This window comes from Theobroma cacao, chromosome 9 (assembly GCF_000208745.1).
Source record: "Theobroma cacao cultivar B97-61/B2 chromosome 9, Criollo_cocoa_genome_V2, whole genome shotgun sequence".
In the NCBI taxonomy this organism is placed as follows: Eukaryota; Viridiplantae; Streptophyta; class Magnoliopsida; order Malvales; family Malvaceae; genus Theobroma; species Theobroma cacao.
The window spans coordinates 966,362-977,836 of record NC_030858.1 but is presented as its reverse complement, the minus strand read 5'-3'; the positions used below and the strand labels follow the sequence as shown (position 1 = coordinate 977,836).

The window sequence follows — 11,475 nt, the reverse complement described above, 5'->3', positions numbered from 1 at the left end:
TTAATTGTTGTTAACATCATGCTGCTTGATTTTGCACAACATATATATGCGAATTTTAGACAGCACACATAGTTTGATCTTTAGATTTAATCAAATTAGAGCAAAGTATTCTGTAGAATCTGATTCTATATAAAAACATTTTGGTTTACATGTGAAATGTACGTTATTCAATTTAATTTTAGTATTAACGAAAACAATGATTTAAGATATATACTATATATATATATATATATATATATATATATATATATCTTCCTTGATATATGATCAGCTGAATTGTATGACACGGTCTAACATGGAAGTCGAACATCTTCCCCTCCCCACACACTTTTGACCTCTTGACTTGTCAATTACAACTACTTCTTCCTCGTTGCTTCTACTTGCTTTCTTTTACTTACTGTCTCTTCTCTCAAACAGCAACAGTTTACATCCACATTGTTTCAAGATAGCATGCATTTAGCCACAGCTCGTCACCAATGGATCTCTATCGATTAATTTCATAAAATATATCTTATTCATCGTTATATTATGAATATTTTATTTCTATTCGTATTATTCGCTGTTTCGAGATAATTGGTACAACACAATATTACTTAACTAAATTGAATATTGATCAACAATGTAACGCTCTTAAACAGTGGCCCAGTTGATTAACCAAACCCTTAACATTTTATTTTAGTTTCCATCAAATCAAAGAGGGCTTGAAACATTTTCCTAGAAACTTCGTCAACTCCCACCAATTAGACCGTGGAATGTATCCTGGTCCGAGAAGGAGTACAATGGAGAAACATATACATAACAAAAAGCAAAATGGCCCAACGAAATTGCAAGTACATCGAGGTACCAGCTGTCTCAATTTAAAGCAAATATAGGAATGGGACACTGAACTGAACTGAGGAGACAATGCCAGCTTCTTCACGGATGAGTTGTGTGGTAAAGGAGATGAGGTCCTGGGACATGGCTGCTCGTTAGCTTGCCGACCATGGGTTTCTTCTAATCCTCAAACTTTCAACGACCCTACATTACTTATCAGATGTTGTCTGAATGGAGAACAATCGGATGGTTTACTGTCAATCCCTTGTTGAATATGGAAAGAGCAGTCAGGGTAGCAAGCACTTAAATCAAACAGTTAGGGATGTTTGCTTGAAGTCATCTTGGTTTCAATTTCCTGCACCACAACACATGTTAGGTTCCAAACATTAAGAGAATTGAACCTAATTTTGCTAATTCTATGATAACCCTTTCAAAATTTCTGCCTGCTCTCAGTCTCTTTCCAATTCTTTTTTCGACAAATATATATATAGTTATCTATTAAATTATATGTATATATATGTATATATATATATTTCAAGTAATAATTATACATATCCAACTATTAATTTCAACGAGATATACAAGGATCATTTTGGACCCTCAGAGTAATGATACTTAATGGCAAAATCATTCATGACCCCTCCAAAAATTTTCTCCCCCACAAAAACTTGTCATTAAAATTTCCAGCATGTAATAATTTAATTAACCAATAATAATAAAAAGAGCCTGAAAGCAGGCCCAAGTAGACAAATTCATGAATTTTGACAAAAAAGATTTCAAAAATTCAAGAGCAATTAAGTAAGCATAATTGGTATAAACAGTGGAAAGGGCAATGTCCACTAATTTGGCTTCATGCATCCATTGGAATTATGAGCTTTGTTCCCTTTTCCCATCCAGGGAGCTTGAATTTTATTTAGTTTTCCAAGTATTGGACAAGATCAAAGCATACCATTTTCAAAAAAAAAAAAGTGCATGATAGAAACATGTTTTTTTAGCTATAAAAAAGGACAATATAGCAATAAAAATTGAACAAAATTAAAAATATTTTAAGTATATAATAAGATAAATTTAGATTTTAATTATATTTATTTGATGTAAGATATATTTTTATACAGCGAAAACTTTAAAAATACTGTTATAAAATAATTAGTATAAGTATTATTAATGTATGTAATCTGTACAGCTGCATTTTATTTAAAATATTATAAAAAATGTATGCGATACGGTTAAATCTGATAAAATAATGATACAAGTATATTATACAATCCAATTAAATTCAGGAGCAAATTTAGCCTACAATTTCACTGGATTTTCACATGCTTTTGATAATGAAAATTAAGGTTTCAAACATATTGAAATTCAACCTAATTAGTTTGAAAAAAAAAAAAAAAGAGAAAAGTTCAAACTTTGCCTGTTCTTATCCAGTCATTAATTTTTACACAAGGATTGTGCACGTGATAAACAACCCCTTACTACAAGTTCACCTGGGGAAATTTCCTTTCCAACTGTGAAAATTTCATTTTCACACGAATTTTACACAGTTTCTTGTCTGCATAACAGTTAAATTGAATGAGTCTCCATTTCCAACCATCACAGGGTTAAATCCAAAAAATAAAATAAAATAAATTCACACATTTTAACGTACATTTGACGATATGACAAACACTTTCGATGAATTAGATATCAAAATAAAAAGAATTTATCTTAATTATTTTTCATGAAAATTAAAGAGTGATAAACAATTTAGGATTGGAAGAGAGCAGCAATTAATGTATTTACAAATATTTGATTATGGAAACAGATACATAAAGGCGGGTACTTCACTAACTGGGAATATATCTGTAATTTATAAATATTACTAATTACGATAAGATTTCATATAATTTTTAGATTATGTTGTTCATTATTGATAACCAAAACTTCCACCAAACATTTAGAATACAAAATTAGATGTTTTATTTGAATAATAGTATAATAATTAGGCTCATGTTCCATGGATGAGCATCTACCATACTTTTTAAATAATAAAAAAAAAAACAGAGGGAAATGGTTTTGGTTTAAATAATAAAATCCATTCAAAAAGCATCAAAATTTGGTTTCACCTTGGTCAAACCTCAAGAAATAGTTAACATTCTTTTAGTCAACTTTGTTAATTGTAAATTACTTACCATTTTTGACCTAAAAATACCAATAACTTTTAAAGAGTAAATCAAGATGCAATTGTTAAGGAAAAGTTTGCTCAAAAGAGCCAAAAGTCATTACCTTTTTTTAGGTCTCTTCTTTGTTATTGTTGTTATTATTATAATTATTATTTTAATTAAACAATCTCATAAGTAATTGTTTTTCTTAGTTATTAGAGTTTTTTTTCTCTTCTAATCGTATTAATTATTTTTTATTTATTTTGAAAAAGAAATTGAAGTCTAGGTAAATTTTTCAGGTAGGAAAGTCTCCCTCTTTTGTCTTGTCTTAATCTTTGTCTCAACCCCTTAAAAGGACCCCATCTTTTTAAAGCCTCCAAAAAACCCTTGAAACCTCAAACAAACCAATCCCAAACCAACAAAGGATGTCCCTCCAACGCCACCACCACCACCACTCTTCCTCCTTCCCGTCATGCTTTCGCCCTTCCACCGCCGCAAACAACAACCACATACCGCCGCCTCCGCCTCCGCCTCGGCCGCCGCAAACTTCAGGTAAAACGAACCTCTCTACAACTCTCTACCAGACAAATCTTGGGCTTTTTTCGCTCACCTGGTCTCGCACGTTCCTCGGCCACTCTCTCCACCTCCATCTGCACCCGTCCTCTCACTACACTTTCTCTTCTCCTCTCTCTCTCCCTAACTCCCTTTCTTTCTCCACCCTCCATTTTCATCTCCATATCAAGCCGTTTATCTTTTGGAAGAAACAGGGATATAAAAAACTCAGCAGCGCCACAGTCCCTAACGTCCAAGTCTTCTGGGACCTTTCCAGGGCCAAGTTCGGATCCGGGCCTGAACCTGACTCTGGATTCTATATTGCTGTTGTTGTTGATGGGGAAATGACGCTTCTTGTCGGTGATTCTACCAAAGCCGCTTATGCCAGAACGAGAGCTCAGAAGCCTAGGAGAAGCCAAGCTCTTGTTTTGAGAAGAGAACACGTGTTTGGCAGCAAAGTGTACAACACAAAAGCCAGATTCGGAGGCAAAAGCAGGGAAATTTCCATTGATTGCAGGGTAAATGAGGATGCGAAGCTGTGTTTTAGCGTTGATAACAAAAGGGTTTTGCAAATAAAGCGACTTAAATGGAAATTTAGAGGAAATGAGAGGATTGAAGTAGATGGGGTCTCGATACAAGTCTCATGGGACGTGTACAACTGGTTGTTTGATCAGGATTTGAACAATGGGCATGCAGTTTTCGTGTTCAAGTTTGAGAATGAAGGCTCTGAAATTCTTGAAGAAGAGCATCAGCAGGCCGATGCAGAAGTAGTGAGTCCTTTCAACGAGAAGAACGAGGTCGTTCTGTGGCAACAAAATTCATGTAGTTTACCATTGAATGGAATAGAGTGGAAAAAGATGAGGAAAAGCTTGTTGAGGACTGCTAGAAGCTCATCCTCTTCCTCAATATCGATGTCTTCAGCTTCTTCAGGGGGCAGCTCTTCCGTGATGGAGTGGGCAAGCGTGGAGGAGACTGAGTTAAGTGCTCCTACTGGCTTCTCTTTGCTTGTCTATGCCTGGAAAAAGTGAAAATTTTCCCTGTCATGCTCTCCATTACAATTCTCCCATATTTTGTTGATAATGTCGCTATTCTAAATATTCTCACTAACCCATTTGTTCTTGGACATAGTACAATAAGAAAGTTACAATAGGCGAAAGAAATTATAGAGAGAGAGATAGATGTATACATAGATAGATCTAACCATTTCCCCTTTGCTCTCAGAAAGATCCAAAATTTCCCAGTTTCTATCTCTTTATTTTCTTGAGTATTTTATAGTTTATATGGAAATCATTGTAATCGTTTCTTTCAAACTTTGTAGTAGTAAATTCGATATATACTCCTGTTCGAGCCCTTGGTTGTAATTAAAATGCCATAGCGATTTAATGAGCAGAAGCAATTCTTCCTTAATCTTGCTTTATTTTTTTTCTTGTGCACCATTTTGTTCCTTTCTTTAATCGCTGTAACACCTTTTCCCCTTTTCCACTCATTTTACTTCCATGCCTGGCTTTAGCTGTCTGATTCTGATTGGAACAGTAGTTGTAATGGGAAATTTCCAAGTTTCCAAACATAGGACAAGATGCATGTGAGGGTGGGTCTCCCTTTGTTTCTGGTGAGCTTTCTTGGATGTGTGTAAATATCTTTTTTCCAAGGTTTTAAATCCCATCACCAGCCAATCAAACCCTTTCAACAAGGTTGACCTGGTCTTGGATCTCTGAAACCTGAAAGTTACTTCGTCGGTCGGTTACCTTAAATTTTGAGAAGTGTTTTCAGGAACATAGCAATACCTTAAATTTTGATCCAGAACGGGCACCGAAGGTAGTGAGAAATGGGCCAAATTTTGTCGGGGTTTGACTGTCTGACCACATGACTGGTTTTCCTCTGCTGCTGCCTTTGTTTGTGGAAACCCCAATCAGTCTCGTGAAAATCTGACATAGATTTTCACCTTAAAAAAATGGGATTTTTCTTTTCTTTTTAATGGTCTTTGTTCAAGGAGATGAGATTGTACAAAGATTTTCTGGTCGGGACTCGGAGTTAGGCACTAGTTCATCCCCAAATTGTCTGCGGTTTCAGTTGTAAATGGAAAAAGGAACGAACTTTTGTTAGGCTGTCACTTGTCTCATACTTTCAGGATCTGGTGTGAAAGTTTTCTGCTTTGGGTTGGTTGATTTGGCACTCCTAATAATATTTGTTTATACCCCTTTCTGGTTTGAAGGCAATGCCTACCTTGACCTTGGTTGGACAGTACCACATCTGCAAAAACAATCATTGGGAACATCCTGACATTTTTCTAGTAATAAACATTGCCTTTTGGTTTGGTTTCTTCTAATGTTTTTGTTTGTCACTTGCCAACTCTTGGAACATCAGCAACAACATGGTGGTTCAGGTTCCCAACTCAACTTCCAAAGCTGCTCTTCAGCCTTAGTTTGATTCCAAAAATTGAAGCTGTTTTCTACTGTGGACTTCCATGTATGTGGGACTCAGAATTCCAGTGGATTTGAGCCCGCAGCTTCAGGTTGGAAACCCATAGATCTGCCTGTTTTAGGGAAAAAAGAAAGGAATATGAATGCAAGCAGTCTGCCAACTCTTGTTTGTAAAATGGATAGGCTGGCGTTAACTGGCATCCGCATACCCTTTGCAAAATTTAAAAAATGGGTTTACTGCTTAAAGTAGGAAAGCAGGATAAAACAATACGTTAAAGGTAGACAGCCTCTTTCCTCTCGTCTTGCAAGCCTCAATTGGCTTTTGCTCTTGACGGGTGAACCAAACTGAACTTCAACTCCAATCACTTGACAACCCCCAATTTGATCATCAAATGTAAGAAACACACACAAAGCACAACATAGGACAAATTTGAACCTTGTAATAACACATCAATGGCGGAAACTCCTTGATCAAACTATACATAACATATCAAATATAAACTCATGTTACCATTCACACTAACTTGTAAAGTATTGTTCATTTTAATCCTGCAAAAGACAATTTGATGATGTGAACATTTAGATAACCAATCACACTTTAGTATACAGTCAATGTAAAATTTACAACTTATCTTTCAAATAGTGATATTTACTGAAATTAACACCAATGTTAGAAGACTAATTTATCAATCTTAAAATTTATTATTTCACGTGCATAACGGTTTATTTTAATTAATTTATGCAAGTAATCACGAAAAGATTATCATGCATAATTTTATCCAGGTCCAACCTGGCCACGTATGCAATTAGGATAGCCATCAAAATGTCTGCCATCTACATCATCATCCTATTGCAACTTACCAAGCTGAGCGATCCACCATGTACCAACCATAACCATGGCACGGTAGTTGAAAGTTCGACTCAAAATCTAACTTCTAATGCTAGAAGAAAACCACTCGGGGAGAAAGCACTACAGAAACTACGTAATCAGGAACCAAAGATTGATAAAAAAAAAAAATGGAGAAAGAAACAATGCATCATCATGAGATTAGTCAAAGGAAAATAAAGTTGGCTGATACACATGATCTTAAATTAATGATTTATTATATGTAGCTTTCAAGTGTTCATCAAGATTGATTTGTGTTTGTCTTGCTGCATAGACTTTGAAACGTGGAACCAGTAAAATCCCTGGGAAAGAGGGCAGGGGGCTCTTGCTTATTGGCAGGGTTTTTAAAGAAGAAAATGATCTGTTCAGATTTATAAGTTACAGCCGGCAAATATGACTCTATACTTGCTTTTGTGGGGATTTTTGATGTATTAGGATTTGCTTAAGCCGACATGCATTGCTGTGTTCTTTCCAGAATAAAAATAAAAATTAAAAATAGGTGAGTAATTCAATCTGAAATTTTCGTCAAATAAAGTTGGAGGAAAGAGGGCTGTCTTGATTTCTTGTCGAAGAAAGATTAGATTAATTAAATGAAAATTTTAATGGATAATACCTTAGGCATTAGGATACAAATTCAGATACTGTTTTAAAATTTTGATTAAGTATATAAAAAATTAAAATGGTTTACTAATTAATAAGATTCAAGATAAAATATGTCTAAAAAATGGGTTTTTTTACATTGAATTTGCTTCAGCCATGAAATCAGTGGGTTGATCCTCACTTGTTCAAAGAAGAAAAGAAGATGGGCTGGATCAAGTGAGAGAAATTGTTGAACTGTACCATCTTTAACAACCATGATTAGAAAGCTTTCCTTAAAATGATTTCTTGCTTCATGTGGATGGGCTAATTTATGATCCCAGCCTTAATTGCTGCCTTCTTGATCAAACAGACAAGAAGGCAATTAACCAGTCAAGAGGAAAATTTTGATTCCCTGGGGACTTTTTTTTCCCACAATGTTCCATCCAGTGACTAGTGTCACATATTGAGACTTCAACCTTAAATTTTGAAAATTGAAATTCTCTTGGACCGTGATATCTAGGATTTTGAAGGAAACCTTTTAAGTGGGAATTGGAGGATGCCCATATTCATTGGAATCAATAATTGTAACATCTACAGCATGGTAAATGGTTTGGGCCGTTTGGCTGGTTTTCAAGCTAAGAAATGGTTAGAAAAGGAAGTACACCCACTTTCCCCTCAGGCATCACTCTCTTCCATTATTGTAACTGCCAAAGACTAGTGTACAGAAAGCTTTTCCGACCCAAAGCCGACATGAAAACCTGTTTGCATGGAGCAAGGGACCACTCAGAACTGCTTTTACCCAATGTAGACAACGCACCTTCATCGAATTCATGATAATAAAAGCGACCAAGGCCCCCGCCACACCTAACTAGTTCAAGGCAGGGCCATAATCATTCACATAGAACGTTAGCCGTGTACCATTTCACAGGTCCTAAGATTTGCACAAATGGTTCGCTCTATTACCAAACGTCTAACAGTTTCTAACTGAACATGATTTTGACATACACTTGAGAATATCAGTCTGCTAGTAGAGAGCAAAAGTGTGAAAAACCATAGATATTTTCATTCAACTGAAAAAAGGAATGCATATTACAGAAAACAGAAACGCTGCATGATTTCCAAGCGGCTGTTTCGACACCCATCAAAAAAAGGTCAGCTAAACCAAGTGAAAACAGGGGGTAGGAGAGAAGATTTGCAGTTGTTAACCTCATCTACTCTTGACTTCCAAACTTTAGTAACCTTAAACTGTACCATAAGTCCAACTTTCTCAAAGCTTCAAGCTCAAACTTGAGGTTGAAGAAGTATGAATCAAAGATGATGATGAAGGAATGCATCGCCTTTGTCTACTACTCATTGCAGAGCCTGGAGGACAAGACGTCAATGAAGGTGGTAGAGGATTAGAAGAAGATATAAACCTACTTGATTGGCTTCTCAACTTCTTCTTCGCTACCTCTTGAACCTTACCTTCTGTTCTAACTTGGCGAACCTTTGTCTCATTCAACCCTGCTGGGAGAACACAGTTGCAAAGGAAACCTATACATTCATCACAAACAAGACCATCATTAGTTTGCACTGAATGAACCTATAAAATCATCTAGAACTAAGGCAGGCGATCATAAATTATTGCTCTCTTTGGTTCCTACTAGAATGTACATCAAGCCCGGAGGAGGTGGGGAGTATAGTCTTTAGAAAGCTTAGAAAATAAAAGCAGTGTTAATTGGGCCTGCAGCAATGTCAATGAAACTATTATTCAGCATTCCTACCTCCCTTGTAAGAAACAAAATCACTTCACATGGTAGGTCAGGATTCCACCCATGTCCTCAGTCTATAATTTCATTTTCATTGAAAGAGAGATGCTGGATGAACCCAGAGCATCCAAGTTACGCTACTAACTTATGACCAACATAATATTCCCCAACAAACATTTCAATTTTCCCAGCAAAGACAAGATCAAGTGTGGAATATAACAGCTCAGTAAATTTCAGGGTATCAGTTACTATGTGACAAATATTTCTATATCAAGAAATTGAAACTAGCAAGTGTTATATTATAGTGCCATCAACCAGAATATCATTATGAAAATTGTAAAAATGTGAGTGACAATTAGCTGGCCATGGCAGTTGTGCTGCTAATATGCAAGAGAATTATTAGCTGTGCCTGACAGAGCAGGTGACTATATGGTTGTCATTTCAAACTTGGAAGCTTGTGCATGTAGGTGGTGGTAGCAATTATGATCGGAGCATGGCATTCCTGAATGGTGCTCATGCAGCAGGCCGACAACATTATTCCAATAAAGCTAGCAGTACAGGAGTTTAGTCACTGGGTATGGTGGAAGCTGATACCTCCCCTTCCTTGTCTTGAACGCCTCTTTCTAGCAAAACACTCTTAATCTTTTGGTTCTTGATTTTTATTAATAGCATTACTTTCTTAATGTCAAACACCAAAAAGTTACTTTATGATGAATGATTTTAGCAATTGCCTCTGTGCATGCAAATACTTTCAAATTAGAAAACATGCTGAACAAAGCAAACACAAAATGGTTTACCACTTTCCCTTCAACATATACAAATAATCTCCACAACCAATCATATCATCTATGAATTAAATTTGACAAGGAAGAAAAATAACGACACAGGAGACAGTCGACTTCTTACCCAATCTAGCAAGACGATTAACCCAGCGTGGAATTGGCTTCCCTGTCAATTGGATACACACATCATTGCAAAAATGGTTGCAGTTCTTAGTGATAAGATGGTATGTGTTTCCAGAGTACTCTCTAGCAAGTTTCTCCATAAAAGCACGGACGTCTTTTGGACCTAAATCCGTCCTTCCAATCAAAATAGATTTCCTAAACGTGAAACCAGGACACTGCCTCGGTTCCACTTCAAAAATTCCCGTTGTCGAATGCTCATGCGCTCCGAAACCATATTCAACTCCATGAACTGTATAGCAAGAATCAACCAGAGAAATACCTCAAAACCTACTTTTAGAAAAAAAAAAAACAAAAAACAAAGCAATTACTAACTTCATAGATATAAATGCTAATATCTACCAAAATCCATTGTTTCAAGGGACCTAACTTCTGTTTTGTTGCCAATAATCAGAAACACATTGAACAATTTCTTTTATATATTTTCAAATTTTACTCTTTTATTCTGGTTGGTCAAAAGTAATGGAAAACAAAACCATAAACGATTTAAAACAAAGCATAACATTCTTCAATTTTTAGCTTTGGAACCTAAGCTAAATCAAGCAAACAAAAATTCATTGAGAAAATTACAAAAAAGTTAGCAAAAAGTTACCTTATCAACTAAACAATCAGGCCATATATACATATTGCAAACGAATATAACCCTTTGAAAAAAAAAAAGTACGAATTAAATAGAAAACATTGCCTAAAAAAGAAAAAAAAACTCATTGTTTCTTTCTCTTTCTTTTTTCTGTTACTTTCTCAGCAACCAAACAAAAAAAAGAAACTTTACCAAAATTTAAACGAAAAAAAAGCAGGAAAAATAAAATGAAAAACTAACCTTGAACCCCAGAATGATAGATCCCAAGGCCAAACCAATAAGCGTAACCATTGATTGGCGTCAAGTCATATACATTCAAGTAAACCGGAACCGACCCGACTTTCTTCTTTCGGGGCATTAGCACCATTCTACAAAGCATTCTTTGTGCTCACTTGAATTCTTCTGAATTACCGCAGATCGGCACACAAGAAGAAAAAGATGACTGAGCTTCCGGGGACGGACGTTAGAGAAAATTAAGAGAAACAGCAGGGGTAAAGTGGGAAATCAAATACTTCCTTCGTATCTTTTTTTTTTTTCCTTTTTCGGTTGAAAATATAGTAATAGAAGGAAGAAGAATCCGTAACTTGGGGCTGTACCGAGGGAAAAGAGAGCCGAAAGCGAGCGCACCGTCAGCTTAATTCGCCTTCCTCTCCTCGTGGACGTGAGCTCTCTTTTTTCTTTTTTTTTATATATATAGATATATTATTTCTAACGAATTTTTTTATGATTGGATTAGCTTCAAATTCAAGGAAAAGTAACACATGGGCCCCCGACAGTTATCGTAAATTACTCCATCT

At 35.8% G+C, this 11,475-nt stretch overlaps 2 protein-coding genes across 2 annotated transcripts; one reads left to right on the top strand and one right to left on the bottom strand.

Annotated features, from left to right (window-relative positions):
* Positions 3,312 to 4,910, top strand: LOC18587729. The gene has a single exon (XM_007011694.2). The coding sequence runs from the start codon at positions 3,377 to 3,379 to the stop codon at positions 4,529 to 4,531; it is 1,155 nt and encodes a 384-aa protein (XP_007011756.2). The 5' UTR covers positions 3,312 to 3,376; the 3' UTR covers positions 4,532 to 4,910.
* Positions 8,430 to 11,366, bottom strand: LOC18587728 (deSI-like protein At4g17486). Its single transcript, XM_018128446.1, has 3 exons — positions 10,919 to 11,366; positions 10,043 to 10,330; positions 8,430 to 8,921 (listed from the first exon to the last, which is right to left on the bottom strand). Exons 1-3 carry the CDS (start codon positions 11,055 to 11,057, stop codon positions 8,656 to 8,658), a joined length of 693 nt encoding a protein of 230 aa, XP_017983935.1. The 5' UTR covers positions 11,058 to 11,366; the 3' UTR covers positions 8,430 to 8,655.

Excerpts from the sequence above, each read along its gene's own strand:
- LOC18587729 (XM_007011694.2), top strand. The coding sequence starts at position 3,377 with ATGTCCCTCCAACGCCACCACCACCACCACTCTTCCTCCTTCCCGTCA.
- LOC18587728 (XM_018128446.1), bottom strand. The coding sequence starts at position 11,057 with ATGCTTTGTAGAATGGTGCTAATGCCCCGAAAGAAGAAAGTCGGGTCG. Across the intron at positions 10,331-10,918 it reads CTATCATTCTGGGGTTCAAG|TTCATGGAGTTGAATATGGT; the intron begins GTTAGTTTTTCA and ends CTTGCTATACAG. Across the intron at positions 8,922-10,042 it reads TAATCGTCTTGCTAGATTGG|GTTTCCTTTGCAACTGTGTT; the intron begins GTAAGAAGTCGA and ends ATGAATGTATAG.